This window comes from Pelecanus crispus, chromosome 14 (assembly GCF_030463565.1).
Source record: "Pelecanus crispus isolate bPelCri1 chromosome 14, bPelCri1.pri, whole genome shotgun sequence".
Classification (NCBI taxonomy): domain Eukaryota; kingdom Metazoa; phylum Chordata; class Aves; order Pelecaniformes; family Pelecanidae; genus Pelecanus; species Pelecanus crispus.
This window is the reverse complement of record NC_134656.1, coordinates 6,509,853-6,528,366: the sequence shown is the minus strand read 5'-3', so window position 1 is coordinate 6,528,366 and position 18,514 is coordinate 6,509,853. Positions and strand designations below refer to the sequence as shown.

Sequence of the window (18,514 nt, the reverse complement as noted above, 5' to 3'; positions counted from 1 at the left end):
TGTGGATCAGTGCCCGGAGCCCTTCTGCAGCCACAGTCCTGCCAGACGACTCCATGTGAAGGGTGGCTCACGCTGTCTGCCTACCAGCAGCAGCAAGGAACCAGTAATTATACTGGCTGGACCAACACCTGCTAGTGGTTTTGTCTTACACTGTTTGTGCAACCAAATAGGCTGCCAACAAAACAAAGATGTACTTAGTTCAAACAGGCGAAAACATGAAACAGGGAATGGAGCTGCCGTGTTTGTCCCACGACGCCTGTGTGGAACACAGGCTGGAAAATGATTTTTGGTTGAGTCTGCAAGAAGGCTCCAAAAGCAGGTGAAGTGTTGCATGCACTGCAAAGATGAGGCTTTGCTGCAGGAAGAGCACTGCCTGTCTCTGGAGCCCAGCTCCCGGATCCGGCCTCGCGCCATGGTGCGGGGCGCATGGATGCTCTTTGCTGGGCTGCAACACCAGCACCAAAAAAGCCTGGCTTGCCGGCAGCGTGGCCAAAAGAGTCCTGCTGAACCAGGCGTCCCACACAGGACAGCACGCAGGACGGGGCACCCCTCGCCCACCCGGGGCTGCCCACCGATCAGAGCTGCTCCCAGAAAAGCACCGGGTCAGTTTAGAGCAGAAGTGCCCATTCCCGCGGTGCCGTACGCCAGTGTCCGCAGGGGACTGGACCCTTGCGTGGCGTTTCCCACTCACGGAGCCGGAGCTTGGCAGTGAGGTGGGAAGGGGAGGGCGAATACCCTGAAGGACCAAGGGCAAAGACCCTGAAGGAGCACGCAGGCCAGCCTCAGCCTTAGCTGCCTTTCTGCAAGGCAGGAAAGCCAGGATCAGCTCCTAACTGCACCAAGTCACACCCAAGACACGCTCCCCCGTCGGCAGATGGGATTTATTGTAGATGATTCGTCCTGGAATAAAAACATCAGCTCCACCTCTCGCAGCCTATTTACTGAAAGCCACTAAACATTAAACAGAGGCAAAAAGTGTATCCCAGCAACATCTGGAATCTATCCCTTCCTCCTTCTGCAAAAGAAAAAATCACGCCCTATTATTTTTGAGAAAGAAAAGTGATTATATAGAATTATAATGCTGGAAGTAGATAAAGAGGAGCAGAGATTTTCTTTGAAACGCTGTTTGGACAATTAAAAAGGGATAGTTTCAAAGAAGCAGCAAATCCTATCTCAGCTTTTTCCGCCCTGTCTGACAGTGCCAGGCTTTCCTCCCATGTGTTGGCTAAGACGCTCTTAGGAAAGCAACAGTTTTCATCCTTGCAAGACCTTTAGTAAGCCAGAAGGAAAACCAGCTCCAAGTCCTAACTGGTTGAAGATATACCAAATAAAAAAAAATATTCTTCCGACTCCTGCCAGCAAGATTCGGAGGAGCCTTGTTTTCTATGGAGAAAAGCTACTGGGGAACCAGCTCTCCAAAAGAGGATGGGTCAGTCTTTACCCAAGAGAGCCAACGCTGCCTCTCCAGACAGAAGAACGGAAAGGCTTTAAATAAAGAAACAGGAAAGACAATCTGGATTAATATGAGGATGCAAGGTCAAAATGTGACATCCTCCACTTCCTCAGGCTCCTGACCCCAGAACGGCCGGGTGACAGCCCCACAGCATCACTTGGCCCCGGCTGGGACCGGGAAAGCCTCAGTTCAGAGGGAAACCCTCCCCAGCCTTCCCAAGGGGAGAAGCAAAGCAGTCGCTCTCACGCCAAGCCCACAGAAGCGCCTCCAGCTACTACCCAACGCTTTTAACTGCACTGATCAGTCTGGAAAACAAAGCTGCAGTTCTTGGCATGTGCACAGTTAGGAAGGTACAGCTGCGAGAATTTTGCATTTTCACCTGTGAGTAGTTACAACCATAGTAAGAGACACCCCTTCCCCCGCCCAGCCCCAGCACCAGGCAGCCAAGTGCTGCAGGGAGAGACCGAAGGGCAAATGCAGGCGAGAGGAAACGGCTGCTCCAGACACCTTTCTAACAAAGCAGAGCCTCAGCAAACGACAGGTAGGTCTGATTTTGCAAACGAGGGCAATGCTGTTCTAGGACCAGTCCCCTTACTCAGGCTCCTCAACCCCATCTCCTCGACTGCGCGTCGACTCGATGCAGGATTTCATCAGGACATTAAACTCGGAAGCCGTAAAATCACTGTGCAAAAAAACCAATTATACCTATTTCCGTAACAGCCAATTTAAGCTTGTATTTAGGTCCCCTCACATACCCCTATGTTACATAAAGCATTTCTTCCACTTGAAATGTAGCTTTCTAAAGGCCATTTTGCTTAATTTAATAGATGCTTAACGTGGGTCTGCAAATCTCTAGAAGCGTAACCAAGGAAGACACATGGCTGCAAGATACAGCATGATCCCTTCCCGAGCGAACAGAAAGAACAGGAGGGGATGAAAAGCATCTCCAAACCCATGAACCTGCTGTGACTGGAGCACACTTGTGGTCTGAAGAGCAGCAAAACCCCACGGTCAAGTCAAAAGAGAAATTCCTGAACATCTGCACGCGGCTGTTAACCCGCTCGAGACCAGCCAGCGCTCTGCAGGCTGCGCGGCAGGACGGATCCTTCCCTCGCTGCATAACCAAATTAGCTGAACGGAGCCCACTCGGGCATGCTTCCCTCAGATTTCAAAGAGCTACTTTCTGAACTTAAATTAAATAAATGCAGTCATCTTTGCCTTTTTTTTTTTTTTTTTTTTTAAAAAGCTGCACTAATAAAAAGCTCATAGTGAATCTATTAAATTGAGGCTCTCCATTATGTTTATTGTTCCTTACAATTCAGGCCTGGATGGCAAGTCAATGGATGTTCAGAAGTATTTATCAGGAAAACCCATGAGAACAATGAGGATTAAAAGCTATCAGCAAGACAGAATACGTTTGTAACCCCACAGTTTGCTCTGCGCCTCGCTCGGAGCATGCAGGACCCCCGCCAGAGACCTCTCCCCCCATCCTTATTCTTCAGCCTGTCTCTGGCACATTGGTCAACAGGACAGCCATCACCTGCGTTCACAGCAAAAGCTGGAAAAGGTGCAATTTGTATATACTGCTATGAGTAAGTCACACTAGAGAAACAGAAAACACTCACTGCATTACACACCAGTGGTCAGTATCATTGTCGCACACCTCGTGTGCGTGTGCCTGAGCACGCCGGAGAGGGAGACGCTGAACTCGAAAATGCATCTTTCAATTCAAGTTAAGTCCCATTACAGTAATGTAAGTGTAACAACAAAAGTGAGATTGCTGTGTATTATACGGGAAATTAGTGCAATTTAAGATAATTTTACTCTAAATCGTGTGAAGCAAGGGTCCATAAATCATGTTGTTCCTTAAGTGTCCTGAAGGCAGCACCTAACAGGCCAAGGTGCTTTCAGGGCTCAGCGCTGAAGAGCCTAATCTGTATGTGCTGGACTAAGTTACTGAGGTCAAGAGACCACCCTTGGTAAGGCGCAACAATGGTGGAAAGAATGAAAGAAACACAGAAAGAGCAGGATCTGCTCCTCCAGGAAAGTAGCTGAGACATCTGCCTCCAGCGAAGCCGAGCCCTTGCAGACCAGGCAGCGCCGGGGACACCGACGCTCTCCGACTCTCGAGGAACCGGGTCTCATCGCGACGATACTTGTGAAGAGCACAAGGAAATCCAGCCAGGTTTCAAGTCCGGAGTGTGCACCAAAATCAAGTCCAACCCTGGGTCACTGAAGCTACTGAGGCCGGTACCCTCAGCACTGCAGCAAACGCAGCACGGGAGGGTGCAGGAGGCTCGGGGCACCGCTTCGCTTCGGGGGGGGGAGGGGGATTCTTTGTTTTTATTAGAAATAACAATATTAATCATAATATTAAACAGAAACCACTAAGAGGGAGAATTTCCGAGCTCGCTCAGCACAGAGCCCAACCCGCGGCAGACCCACCAGCAAGTGGCCGCAGCGGCAGCTCCCCCGGACTTGTCCACGGCAGCCGAAGCCATGGGCGCATCGCACAGGGATGGGAGAAGTAGGTGAGCAGATTCAGGAGGACGGTTGTAGGGACTCGGGCTTGGAAATGTTAGTCTTAACGCTCAGCGGTTAGACATCTTTTGGGAATTCATCCAAATGGCACTGCTTCCTTCCCACTTGCCCTGCAGGTAAATCTAGCATGTGGCTTACACAATCTGTTGACTTAAATAAAGCGAGGGCAGAAGAAGAAAGCTGTTCAGACATCAGGAGAGGCTCATCAGTCCTTTGGGCAAAAGTCTGGGTCACTTCCCCCTCCGCAGCGTGGCTCCGTGCGTCGGCCAGGGCCCCGTCTCCCTCCGTGAGCGCACGCAGCGAGGATGCGGCAGCAGTGGTCACAGCGTTCAAAACGTCAGTAAAAGGACAACCACAACATGTTGCCAAATTCTTCCATATTTTTGGCCGGCGCCGATGCTTAAATTCAATTTACAGAAGTTCGCGTCCGTGAGCTCTGTGCTCCAGTCGAGTCCTTTAGAAATCACACACAAGTGAGCAGTGACCGCACCAGTCTCCTGGGGCTCGCGGAGTCAGGGCCACAGCCGCCTCCCAACCTCATGTGCTGGTCCACCTGTGCCTCCGCCTCGCCTCCGGAGTAACGCTCATCCATCCTGCAGACGTGGGACGTTTCTAAAGCACTGTGACCATAGCGTGCTCTGCAAGCGCGAGCTCTCGTTGGAGGCACGTACCTCAGGTGCAAAGCCCAGCTGCAGCGTGCAAGACTGAAGAGCAGGCAGGCGCTGGCAGTCAGCAGCCTGGAGCCAGCCTGCCAGCTGCCCTCATCCATACGCCCCAGGAGCGCTTCTTGCCCCTGCTATTTTCTATCGCTAGTCTCAAACTCCCTCCTTCCCACATTCAACTCGGGCACCAAGAGCCAGCCCTGGGGCCCGGCGCCTCCACTCGCGAGCGCGGCAGAAGCAAACTGCCTCCCCCAAAGCACAGGACTAAAATCTGAACAAAGCAATTCTGACGCGGCTGCAGCCACGGCTGTTTTGTTATCAGAGTTACAAAGGGGAAAATTAATTCTCACAATTAGTGAAACGGGACAGAAGTAGAGGAAGGCTACCTCCTAAGATGCAGGTCGTCTTCCCTCTGAGATTTTAAAGCACCCAAGATGCATTTGTAAGGAAAAGCAACTCAGCTGACCACCACTGTCTCTACTAAGATGTTGCACAGCCGTTGTGCCCGATGTGCAAATGAGAAACCCTACCACTGATCATCAACAGCAAGTTAATTAAGTATTAGGCCGAATTCTGCATGTGAAGCATATAATGACTAAGGTCTGCAACACCAAAGAGACGGACTTTGCTACTACAAATACTCATAGTGCAAATTAACATCTAAATCTCAAGGAAGGTAGAAGAGACTACCACAGCAGTTACGATGGTGACCTCCTTAGGAGGCAAGCTAGACACTCAATCCGTCTCTTGTATCAGACCTACGTTAACATTTAAATAGGACCTACTGTCGTGATCTTTAGCAATGAGTAGATGTGGTTTTGAGTAATGGTTAGTGTTAGTTAACTGGTTATATTCACTAATGTAATTGACACCTATTCCATCATCCTTAATACACCCACTTCTTTCTCCGATACCATAAATAGATTAGAAAAGTTTCTGCAGATGGCCATGACCCCATTTGTTTGTGCACTTAGCCATGTATGAATCACTCTTGGCTTGTAGCAGCACTTTGGAATTACTGAAAGATAACTAGTCGGCACAGACACCAATAAATGAATCATGCTTTCCACAAGACTAAACCGTTGGGCTTTTACAGACTGCAATTACAAAGTAAGAAGAAAAGAACAAAGAAATTACTCAGTCTATTTGCACAAAGTCATGCAGAGTTGATTCATAGTTTTACAGAATTATTACTGACAATCATTTGTAGGGGGTTAGAGTAACAAACCAGCTACTTAACATATTGGACAGAATGAAGAGATGGAAAAAAATCCCCAAACCACGTCCTGCATATATTCTTGAAAAGTAGTATTGATTTTTGTGCAAGTACCTCTTTTCATTCTTGGTATGCTCCAAGCCTGGGGGTCAATCAGCTTTCATTCTCCAAGGCTAAATTCTGCTTTGCTGGGTTGCTTGGGCCAAGTTTGCAAATGTGGGAAATCCTGCTGCACCTGCTGAAGCGCACACACCTCACGCCAGCAAACCATCACAGGCACAATTCCTCAGCACTGTGGGCACGAGCAGGGTCTCATGAACAGATCAGAGAACTGCCATGTGCAAAAGCACTTGCCTTTCTAAATGCACGATTTTGAGTGTATACTGCAAGTGAAAAATTAGCCAGTCTGACACATTTTATTAAAGATATGTGTGAGACCGAATACACCGAACACAAATGTGTGCCCCATCTGAAAGCACTGTGGACATCCACCAACATGGACAACTTGTGACACAAGTTTCAAAAGATGTGCAAGGTATCTTTATGTAATGCCACAGCCTGTGACAACACTAACATACACCACACGCAGAGAAAAACACGCTCTCTTCTAGATGGAGCATAAGCCTAGTATTGTATCAATGAGAAATTGGAAGTCTGACTACTTGGAGAGAAAAGGGGGTACTGTATCGATTACGACCTTAGCATTTCACCTTGCTGTACGCAGTGAAAAAGTAGCGTTAAGTTAAAAAAAAAAATCTAAAGGTGATGGTGGACTTGGTGCCAGCCTGAGCCTGCAATATGCACCAGTGCACTGGCTGTAGCACCTCTGAGCATGATGGCTGAATTTACAAGTCTCAGGGCCACGCAGCCTCACATGCTCCAAATCAGCATCCTGTCCCAGAGGGACATGCAGAATAACGAGGATAATGTCCAGCTGGACAAAGCCACTGACAGTTTGGAAAAGGATGTAAGTTAAATGTATACAGGATGCTATTTGCTTAAGGCCTCCCAGTGATGCTACCCTGTACATGTAACTGAAGACCCAACTTCACGGGCTGGTTTAGCTTGCAAATGAAATGTGTGCCCTCTTGCACACCAGCGGAACTTGGTCCACAAGCAGAGAGCTGCCAGCCTGGTACAGCTTAGCTCAGGAGAGGCCAAAACCAGCACCAGCAGAGCTACCACGCAGCTCTAAATCAATTTGGGAAAACTTGCTTATTTGTCCCTCACCCTTAAGGGTGCTGATTTCCCAAGAGAGGTATAAACCCTACCCCAAACTGGCTACAAGAAGGAAAAATGCTATGTGAGATTTAAATGAAAACCTTAATAAACATTCCCAATTCCTACCCTCTCTCCTACTCTACCCATACTACATAAATTAATGCAACAAGCTCTCTTGTATAAGAATACGTAGGCGACAACAACCTTCTCCCTCCAACAAGAGTTTATCTGAGGATGTGCTGCAGATAGAAGGGGAAGAAAAAGGCTCCCAATAGCACCACTACAGCAGCACCAGGTTGTCTTTAGAAAGCTTGAGTCACTAGGATCAAGGTCTTTAGGTGCAACGCAAGACTAAAAGGATGCACGTGCTAAACAGTAACGTGTCTTCTAGCAGGGAAAAAAAACCTAAATCAGGAACCTGCCCTATTAGGTGGATACTTAGATAAATACTGTGCAACATACCGCAGCAAAAATGCTAATGCAAGTTTAGGTTTCACACTGGAGATATTTCAAAAGATTTGCAAAGCTTTGATAATATTTAACAGCTCTACTAATTTCCTTTTTGGTGTAATCATAAATTTACCGTAGTGGCCAAAAGATCTGGGATGAACTACAGGTTCTCGCTGGCTCCGAAGCCAACAAGAATAATGTGTGCTGTTCCTATTTTCTCTCAAAACATACCTCTGCAAAACTGACTTAAAATGAGAAAAGAAATTGTGAAACTGTCATTACAAAGAAGCATTTAAAATGCAGATCAAAGCGCTGCCTTAGAAGCTGCACTCCTTGCCAAATCATCAAAGCTCTCTTTACTCTCAATAGCTCCCCAAATCCTCTGATTTGGATGATAAACTTCTACAGCTGAAATTTATCTGCTTTTAAAAAAAACAAAAAACCCAAACCCCACAACTCCTTTCTCTGGTTACCAACTATTCCATTAACCAGTTCATTTTGAACGACTTTCTTGTATGACCAAATCAATCAACATCCACAAATACGTTTACGCCTGTATACACACACAGACACTACCCCGATACTTTTTCAAGTATTGGAAACCTGTCAGCTCGCAGAGGTGTATACGTATATGGCCTCACCCTGCAAGCACTGAAGCGCTGACAGCTCAGGTAGCTTGTTCCTGCCATGGCAGCACCGGGCTTAATGCCGCTATTGCTGTCACGCTGCTCCATTACACCCTGCGCCCGCGCATCGCTCCTCAAGGAGCTCCACGACCACTACTACGCTCAGTGCAGCAAGGAAGCAGCAACACAGCAGCCCACGCCATCAGTTCTGGAAGACGGAGATGACGGGTCAGATCCTGCTCTCGCGGAGGGGAGCCTTGTGCCGAAATCCTCCCTGTTCCTCTCTGGGGCCAGACTCGGCCGCGCTGCTCGCAGCTGGAGCGGGTCTCTGATGTGTTTCCTCACCTGGGATCTGCCCAAGTGACCTACCTTCTGCCACCCAAAATAATTATGAAGTAATCACCCGGCAATTTAGCCACGCAGACAGGAAGAACACCGCGTAAAACATCCCCGCTGACATTAATGATTCTTTTGCTTTATGGACGTCTGGGAGTACGCTCATGGTGTGAACCAAGTTTCCACTTAATTGCAGCAAAGTGGCCCTTGTACCTCTCTCCTCACCGGCTTTCCAGCCAGGCTTTATTACTTTGATGAAACATGCCAACAATAGATGCACCGCGTATCGGAGAACTTGAGGGACCTGGTAAGACAAACCACACACCACGCAGGGGATCTCTTTCCAGGAAGCAATCTGGTAGTCAGTTTTTACACGAAACACCATTGCAAATAAATGACCTTTTTTAACTAATTAGGGTTACCAAATTCCAACAGTTGCTATTACCTGAAACAAGACCGACAGACATGACTGTACAATGAGTTACTCAGGAAAGAAGCTGGATTGTAATTACTGTCTATTAGTGACACCATGTATTTTGGTACTTCCCTTGGAAAGGTCTCCTCACGTCTATCCATTTATAATTTAGGTTTACAAATTCATTCTAAAACTGGATTTATCCAGCCACCAACTCTCAGCCTGGGAAATCTAAAAATATTAGTATATTTGGTGGGCAACAGCAAATAAAAATAAGTAAGAACGTGCATTTCCAGGTACTCTTCTCTCCATCTGCACAGGAAGCAGCGGTACTGCAGCTAATTCAACATCCTGAAAATTTAGTGGTGATCCTAGACCCTGCCTTGGGAATTCCTGGCTTTAAGGAAAGGAATATGGTTGCTGTTTCCCACACACCCTTCAGTGCTGGTCCTCTCACAACCAGGATCTGAAAAGATACTACTAAATAATACGAAGGCAAACCGAAGGCTTACTCAGGGGGTAGAGGATGCCTTCACGGCAGAAGGTAACAGGACTTACTGTGTCAAACACCCTCCTCTGAATGTACCCCGATACTGACTGAAAAGGAAGAATTAGCCGTGTCTTGTCTCCACATTATATATGATCACCTCTGATTATACGGGATCACCTCTGGTGCTGTGTGTGCTGGTCCCGCTGTGCAGCACAACGCAATCCAGGTGTTCACCCAGAGGAAAAAAAACCACAAAGTTTGACTATTTTCCCTCGGCTTCCTCCTCTGTGTCTTTTCATTCTCCCATTCAACACGGATTATAAAACACTAAGATTAAAATCACTGCCTGAGGGCACAAAAGCAACTGTATTTTTAAGACCCCTGTGCTCTCCAGGCTCAGGGAATTAGGAGCTTCCCTGCTGCCCTGGGTGCGAGAGGTGGGACCCACAGAGCTGGGGCCAGGGATGGCCAAGGGCATGCACAGACAGCTCTCAGGCCACCGTAAGCAAAGGCCATCGTGCTCCGCTCTCAGGCCACCGTAAGCAAAGGCCATCGTGCTCCGCTCTCAGGCCACCGCAAGCAAAAGCCATCGTGCTCCGCTGTCAGGCCACCGCAAGCAAAAGCCATCGTGCTCTGCTCCTCCCGGGCTGCACCTTGGGACGCTGACCTCAGCAAAAAGCAGCGCCTGTCACGGACACACGGCCAGAGCCGGAGACGGGGAACTCCCCGGTCTGGCTGAAGTCAAACCGGGATGCCACAAACTGAAGACGCTCTGTGCGAACACTCTCCGGCTTGCTGAAACACTGGCAGCAGCTCTGCCTTCCACGTCCCTATCTCCTGGAGGAAAACGTGGGGTGGAGGAGAGTCAAGAAGTACAGGGCCGTTACCCGCTCGGCCCTGGAAGAAGCCGTAACTGCTGTTGACACAGCGTCAGGAAAGAAACGTATTTGCCAAAAAAGCAGTCTGAAGTGGAAAGGAGATGTGATCCCTGGTTGAGCCATCTGCGTTTGGTTTGTTATTAAACCAAAGAATGTGAAAACCTAGAAGTCCTGGCTTGGGCAGAAACGCGCTCTGGCGTTCGCTCGGCCCGGCCCGCCGCCGGCCGGGCTCGCAGCTCTGACAGCGGCGTCAGAGCGCTGCTGCCCGCCGCGGGGAACGGCCTCAGCGCCGCGGGGAACGGCCTCAGCGCCGCGGGGAACGGCCTCAGCGCCGCCTCTTCAGGCCCCGAATGCTTCGGCTAACGTCACCGTGCGAGCAAAGCCTGCGCCGAGAGCCACCCAGCCCAGAGAGACCTGCCCTCACGCCCCGCGCTCGAAGCCATCCCCTCGCAGGGATGCCCGGGCGCCGGCAGAGGCAGGATCCCCAGCCTCGGCACCCAAACCCCTTGGGGAGAAGCCCCCGCGGGGCGCGAAGCGCGAGGCCCCCCCGCCATTGGGGCCGCCGGGAGGGAGCGGGCGGGCGCGGGTGGCTCGCGCCCACCCAGCCGGCGGCAAGCGCTGAGCTGCCCCGGGCGGGCGAGCGGGGAGGCCAGCGAGGAGGCAGGCACGCCGCTCCCCGCGCCAAATAATTAGTTATTTACAGGCTCCTCCGCCGCGGCGATCACCCCTGACCCCTTTCCCCCAGCCGAAGCGATCAGAGACCACTGCCGCAGACGTCCGGCCGCTTAACGCCGCCTGGCACGCTGGCACCACAGCCCCGGCGGCGGGCGAGGCTCCGCGCCCCCGCCCCCAAAAAGCCCTTTTATAATCCTAATCTGGGAGCGCCGCACACAGAAACCAGCTGCTCCCGCCACCGCAGCGCCGCAGCCTGCCATACGGAATAAAGCCTGCAAAGAAGTATTTTTGGGGATCGGTTGTGCAGTTAGCCTAATTAGAGGGTTAAATGAAAAGAGTTTACAGTTATGCCACTTTCCCAAAGCATTCCTGCGTGGTAACTTTTGGCTAGAAAATTAAATGGCATCTGGCGGTAGCTGCTCTGAGGCTCCCTCAAAGTCGTATTGGAAAGATGAATGAAATCAAGCGATCGGAGCGGGGGGGAAGAGCTGTATAACGAATTTCTCTCAACTCTGTCCTTTCCACTGAACCCAGGTGGAGGAAGCGATCAGGTAACGGCCCCCGCAGCGCAACCAAGCCCTCCCCTAGCACAGAGGCGAGCCAACGCTGCCCGCCGTCGGCAGGAAATAAATGAATAACGCTGGCGATAAAGAAACCTGCCCGAAAACGAAATGAGGAAGGGCAGCGCTAAGGCGGCTCCATCCCAGGCTCCCGGGAGCTAACGGGAACTCGGCGCCCGAGCGCCAGGACCCCAGCGCGGAGCGGCTGACAGAGGGGGGACGGGCGCAGGGCTGGCGGGGGACAAGGCGGGGAAGGACCTCGGGAGCCCTGTGGCACCAGGCGCGAGGCTCCCGCAACACCCGTCCGAATTCAGGCAAGGTGTCCTCCAGCGTACTTCACTGTCCCCAGCCTCTCGCCCCCGCCCCCCCCCCCCCCAACTGGCACCTGCCTCCTGCCAAGCCTTTCATATGCTGAAAAAATGGAAAAAAAAAAAAATTACAAAACGTGCTATTTCTAAAAAGTCAAGGAATGAAATTAAAAGCCCGAGTTGTTCCAACAAAACCACATGCCAAGAGTTAGACTGGAAGAGAAGCTTTTTCTTCAAAAGACATTACACATTTTAATTCACAACTTTTATCATAACCATGAGCCTTGATCAGACGCGAAGTAAAGTCTCTCATCCTTGTAATTCTGTGGGACACAGTTTATGTTCACCAACTGGCTGACACAAAAAAGAACTGTATCTTCATTATTTATACACTGCTATTGGTATGCACATCTAGCCCGGCCTGTTAAAGTCAGGAAAGAATAATGGTCTATTCAGTACCGGTAGTGTTAATAAAATCAGGCAAATCCAGCTTAGTTTTGTCTGAACACGAATGAGATTAAATCAAGATTAAATGCGCATACAGTACAAAGGGTATATGGTTTATGCTAAAATTCAGAACGAACGCGTTTTAGTACCCGGCATACAAATGCCTACAGACCTTCTCCAGGACTCAGGCACCTGAATTAACGACGAAACCGGAGAAGGCGAAGGCAGATGACACTGGACAAAAGCCATCCAAAATACCAAGGGACAGATGCTGGCTCCAAAATACTGCTCTGCAACCCCGCTGGAGGTAACGGGGCAAATCCTGTGCTAGCAGAAACAGGCACAGCTCAGCTGACTTTCCCCTACACGCACCCAGCGCGAGCCTGCCCCATCGCAGTGCCAGGAATATATGCAAAATCCAGACTCTTTCCCAAGTTTTCATTTTGGGCCATTTTGCATTAGTCTGCGCAGGGCTCAGTTTTCACGGCACGGAACAAAGCGTTAAGCGGGGTACAAACCTGACAACCCACCCAGCCCGGGCGCCTTGAAAACCCTCCCTTTGCAGAAAACGCCACTCGCTTTAGATTGCCAGAGAAACCAACTGGCTTCTCCCTCCTCAGCAAGGACATTCCTTCTCCCTCACCTCCACGCACGTTATTTCCAAGAGGCACAGAGCAAACGGAAAAGTAGTGGATATTGGGGTCAGGCGCCGTGCTCGCTGCTGCTCGGCGAGGGCTGAAGAGCGGTGGCCAGAAGGGGCCAGCAGCCCTCCCTACCGGCGAGCCCCGGGGCCGGGGGTTCCCGGCGAGAAGCCCTGCTCGGCTGCCCGGACCGCGGGGCTCCCCGGCCCCGGGACGAGCGGCGGGCGGCCGGCACCGGGACTCGGGCAGAGCCCGGGGGGGAGCTCGGGGCCGGGCCCCCCAGCACCGCCCCCGCGGAAAGGGAGCGGAGCGGCGGGGCAGGGGCGGCCGCAGCCGCCGGAGCATCGCGGGGCCGGGGCGAGCGGCGGGCGCGGAGCGGCGGCGGGGCAGAGCGGGGGCTCCGCACACGGTGCCGGCGGGGCGAGGGGCGAGCGGCGGGCGCGGAGCGGCGGCGGGGCAGAGCGGGGGCTCCGCACACGGTGCCGGCGGGGCGAGGGGCGAGCGGCGGGCACGGAGCGGCGGCGGGGCAGAGCGGGGGCTCCGCACACGCTGCCGCCGGGGCCGGGGCCGGGGCCGGGGCGCTCCGCAGGCAGCCCCGGGGGGGGGGGGGGGGGGGGGGGGGGGGGGGGGGGGGGGGGGGGGGCTGCGCCCGGGGCCGCTCCGCCAGCCCGGCCCGGCCCGCACGCGCCGTCACGCCGTGTCACGCACTCGCTCGCGCCGTGTCACACCCGCACGAGGCACCCCGGCAGCAACCGACGAGAGACCGGAGCTCGCACGGAGGGGCGGGGGGGTGTGTGTGTGTGTGTGTGAAATAATCACTCGGAGAAAGCGCATCGCGGCGAAGGGTCCCCCCTTCGGAAGGGAGCCCCCGCGGAAACTTCCCTGCCCGCGGCGGGGGCGCGGAGCGCCGGAGCCGCCAAGCGCCGGAGCCGCCGTGCACACCCGCACCCGCACCCGCACCCGCGCCCGCGCCCGCTCGCACCCAGCGCCGGGAAGCCGGGGCCGGCCCCGCCGCAGCAGCAGGACAAGTACTTACTGATCTCCATGCTCTGGAACAAAGACCTTTTGCAGTTGCATGTGCAGGACACATTGGGCTGAATAGCTACGGCCGTGCTGTTCAGACCCATGAAGTTATACATTTAAAAAAAAAAAAAAAAAAAGAAAAAAAAAAAAAGAAAAGAAGGCGACGGGCCGCCGAGCGCTCTCCGGGCAGCACCACATAAAGCCGGGGCTCCTCCTCGGCGCGGGGGGGCGGGGGGGAGGGAAATGCAGCTGCGATCAAAAATTGGAAATAAAACCCCGCGGCCCGGCGCGGCGCGGCGCAGCGCCCCCCGCAGCAGCTGGGCTGGGCTCGGCGGCGGCTCCGCGCCCCTCCGGCCCGGGGAGCGGCTGGGCCCGGCCCCGGCAGCCCCGCACTTTCGTGGGGCGCGGCGCGGCGGCGGAGCGCGGCGCGGCGGGGGCTCGGTGGGAGCGCGGCCCGCCCGCTCCGCTCCCGCTCCGCTCCGCTCCGCTCCCGCCCCCCGCGCTCATTCACGGCCACGGGGACGCGGCCGCGCGCCGCCGCCAGCCGCGGGCGGGCTCTGTGACGTCAGCGCCAGACGGGGACCCCGCCCTTTCCCCCGCGCCGCCGCCGCCGCCGGGCGGAGGGGGCGGGGGGGGAGGGAAGGCGGCGGGCGCGAGCCCCGGGCCGCCCCGCGCGGGACCCGCGCCGCCTCGCGCCCGCCGGGCCCGGCAGCGGCCGCGCGCCCCGGGCCGTGGCAGCGCGCGGCCGGCGGCGCTCGCCGGCGGGGCCAGCACCGGGCACCCGGCCTGCGCCTCGCGCCGCGGGGACGCCCGCCCGCCCCGCGCCCGCCTTCGGTTTTGTGTTTCTCGTCGGCGCTCGCCGAGCCCGCCCTGGCGAGGCGGGTGCTGCTGCGCGCGTGGGCTCGCTGCGCCCGCCGCCCCCGTCCTCCGCCGGCGGCGGGGGGAGCTGGGGGGGGCGGTGGTGGTGCAGCGCGGCCCCAAAGGCATCGGGGTTCGGCCGTGCTGCGGGGGGGCACGCGCGGGCCAGGCTGGGACCCCGGCGCCCAGCCAAGCCACCCAAGGCGACCGCTGAGACCCCCCCCGGCCCCCAGGCACCGCGGAGCTCTGGGCTTGCTTTGCCCAGACGGTTCCCAAATGCAGCATTTCACAAAAAAACCGGGAAAGGTTGGAAAAGAAATGGGGCGGGGGGGGGAACCTGTAAGCACCGATTTGGCCACGGCTGAACTGGGTGCAAGTTCTGCCGTCAGCTCCCATGTTAATGCCAACAACGCTGCTTGCTTCTGCAGAGCTCAGAAACGACTTCAGGCACAGAAATTCCCATTTTTGTTTCAAGCCGCCCACTTTGAAACGGAGTGACCCCATTCACTTTTTAGACAGGTAAAAGGAAAAAACGTCATCTCTTCCGCGAGTCCTCAGTGTGCCAAAAGCTTTAGTCAAGACAGATTCTAATTTTATTTTTTTCTGGGAAATAAACCTGTGAAAACAGAGGTTTATAATGAAAATGCTGAAACAAGCTTAACTATAGTGGTGCGAAGTAGCTGCTGTAATACTTGGCGAATCCTGCTACTGGGAGATAAAGACAGCTTCAGTTACCTTCTAAGAAAGCGTATTTTCCCGTAATGCTTGCTAGTTCTGATTTAGGATTTGGAAGTATCTGAAGAGTCCCCAGCTGGGCCCGTGCTCCCCAGAGGGGCTGCCGGGAAGATCGCACGGAGAAGGGGACGGGGCTGCCCGGCCGCGTCTTGCACAGCGCCGCAGAAATCACGCAAGACGGATGGCGTCGAGAGTCAGGTCAGGCATGGTGGCACTCACTGGTAAGGTTTAACCTTTACTTCCCCCCCCCCCCCCAAAAATGGAATTTATTTCTGCATGATTACTTACAAACTAACATTAAATACCCGCCTGTGCTTTGCCCCTGCGGCCCCATCCGGTCCTGTGAAAATGCCCAAAGAGAAGGAACAAGGAATTGCCAGGTTGTTTAATCTTTTACTCTTTGCCACTTGACAGATGGTAACTCCCAACAATTACTAATCCAAAGGAAACACGGAAGAGGATCTTGCGGCTCGGATAGAAACGAGCTTTGAGAAGTTTGTGCTTCCCAGCGCCGAACCGACGTGAATTATTGTCCGAGTGCCGCTCCGCAAACGCAGGGGGAGCGGCACCGGAGGTGGGGGTTGGCGTGCAGGCCTGGGAGAGGAAGGACAGTTACCTGAAAAACATCTACGCTAGAACTGGAAATAAAGCATTCCCAATACTATTTTTATATTTTGTTCCCAGCCTGTTTCCTCATCAGTAACGCAGGAGGGGTAATTCCTATCTGCCTTTTGGCCGATTCGTTCAGGTCGGTCCTGGAGTCTCAGTTTCTTTTGCGCCAGGCAAATTTGTAGAAATGCTTTGTGAAAACGTGAAGCAACGTTACCCCTGTTACAGGGACACGGGCCTCGGGCGAGGGCGAGCCCGCAAACCCCAGAAAGGCCAGCTCGAACGTTCAAAACTCTGAAGACAAATGCCAGTTCAGATAGCTTTATCAATCAACCCACTTTTATTATTATTTAGCTGGAAAGAGATTTTTTTCTTTTTAAAACACTTGGCAGCTGACTATTAGAGACCCTTTTCCAATGGACCTTGCTTGACTGGCCAGAAAAGGTGGCTGTAAGCTAAGCTGAGTCCACTATCTTGCAACTAACAGTCCTTTTGCACTTAAAAAAAATATTGCCTCCATAAATAAGTCAGGGTGAACACTACACGCTTCCTCGAGCTGCAGGAGATACCAGCTGCCAGCAGCAGCCCTGCCACCGCTGCCGAGCCCTCCGAGTTCGTCGGCTGCGTGGATGCGGCCGTAGTTCGTGTTTGAGTCAGAATTCTTGTATTTTAAGACACAGACAAGGCACATCCTTAACTGGTCTTAAGCAATTAGATGCAGCTTTAAGTAATACATCACTCTTCTGCGGCAGGTCAGTTCCTTGGCTGGTGGGTTCCAGCGTCCTTCTCCGCTCCCTTGTGTGCAACAAGCACGGCTTTGCCTTTCGCAAACCGCCACGGCGTCGCCCACGGGCCCAGGGAGCGGGAGCCGGGGCGGCACGTGGACGGGCCCGGCTGGAGGCCCGTTCGCAGGCAGGACGCGCCGGGCGCGGGCGCTGGGGCAGGAGGAGCCGCGGTGGGGGCATCTGAGGGCTGAGCAGGCGCCAGCTGGGAGCACCGCTGCCCAGGCTGCTACGGAGCTGCGGAACGGCCGGCTCCGTGGCGGAAAAGGCGCCCGTCCTCACGCCGTGAATCAGCCGGCTTGTTCTAGGGGGAGTTTTTACAAGTTTGCAGAGCTTTGGTGGATAAAGGCTCCAGTTTCAGATGCAGGCTGCTGCAAGTTCACACATCTTCCTAACCTTCCTTAAAAAGAAAAAAAAAAAAGAAAAACAGAAAAAATAACTGTTTGCAAGCCGATGCTGGTTTAAAAATGCACTGTTTACCGCCGTCCCGATTTCATCTGAACGACTCATGTGGCTTTAAGAACAATCAGCATTTTTCCACCATGATTTAAGAACAAATAATTAAAGTCATCCCACATGGGCTTGTAAAAATTAAAAGTACATCAGCTAACTTTAAATGCTTCACCCTGTTCTTTGTAATAAGGCTATCCACCCTCCAGCCCACTGCCGTCGGTCTGAGTTTCTTCTGTACCAGCAAGTACTGCGCGGCCGGTGGGGTACGTCCAGAACACACTTTTGTTGAGTTTTGGCTCCTGTATTCTGTCACTGATCAGCTTTTTTTTTTTTCCAGTTTCTTTTTTATGTTCTCCCTGGAGACACCTCTGATGGCTCCGGGATGAGTCTGGCACTGTGAATCTCCCTTCGCTTCCTGGGTTTGCCACAAAATTTCAGGGTGAGCCGGGGCCGCTCACTGTGCCTCTTCATCCACGGAAAGGGACACACAGGAGCTTCAGTAATACCTGAGGTCCTTGGACAAACTGAACTCCATGGACCCATCAGTCTGCCCTGGCTAGTTCTGGACTATAATATAATTTCACTCATTGCCAGACCAGAAGTCAGACATTTGCCTGGGCGGTCACATTTAAATCCTTCCTTTTATTCCTCACTGCAACACTTCAGCTTTAGTTAAAGATTTGAGCGACCCTGCGTAATCACTGTAGTGCAGCACTAAGGGTAAATTCATAAAATGTAATTGGAAAGAGAGATCCATGTGAGAAATAAGTAACCCTAAGAGTCAAATCATTTTCTCCCAGAAGTGGTTGACATGCTCTAAGGAAAAACAAAACAAAAAACTCCACAACTCCCCAAAGATTTGTTAACTAAACATTAAAGAGACCAAATATTTCACAGCATTAGTCTTTGGATTAATGTTAAATCGATATGCACTAACGCAATAGGGCAATAGTTACCATGGTGAATAATTCTATATTTATTTTCAAGCAAGCCTTATTTCTAACAATTCCAGACATGGTTTCCACTTTCTGGTGACTAACATCTTTATTTATTTTTTTTAACTGTTTGGTACCAGAAACTCAAGTTTTCTCCCCGACGATTAGAACAAGATCTCTGCTGCAACAGAGAACAGCGC

The 18,514-nt window shown here is 52.9% G+C and overlaps 1 protein-coding gene across 3 annotated transcripts in view; it reads right to left on the bottom strand.

The window, feature by feature from the left end:
- Positions 1 to 14,058, bottom strand: part of PMEPA1 (prostate transmembrane protein, androgen induced 1) — a 47,465-nt gene extending 33,407 nt beyond the window's left edge. For 2 of the 3 annotated variants that reach the window (XM_075721250.1, XM_075721251.1), the window contains exon 1: positions 13,956 to 14,058. In XM_075721250.1, coding sequence (XP_075577365.1) covers positions 13,956 to 14,058 — 103 coding nt within the window. Of the gene's footprint in view, positions 1 to 13,951 lie in introns of all 3 variants that reach the window. The other variant, XM_075721252.1, reaches the window with a different exon arrangement.
- Positions 14,059 to 18,514: the final 4,456 nt, after the last annotated feature.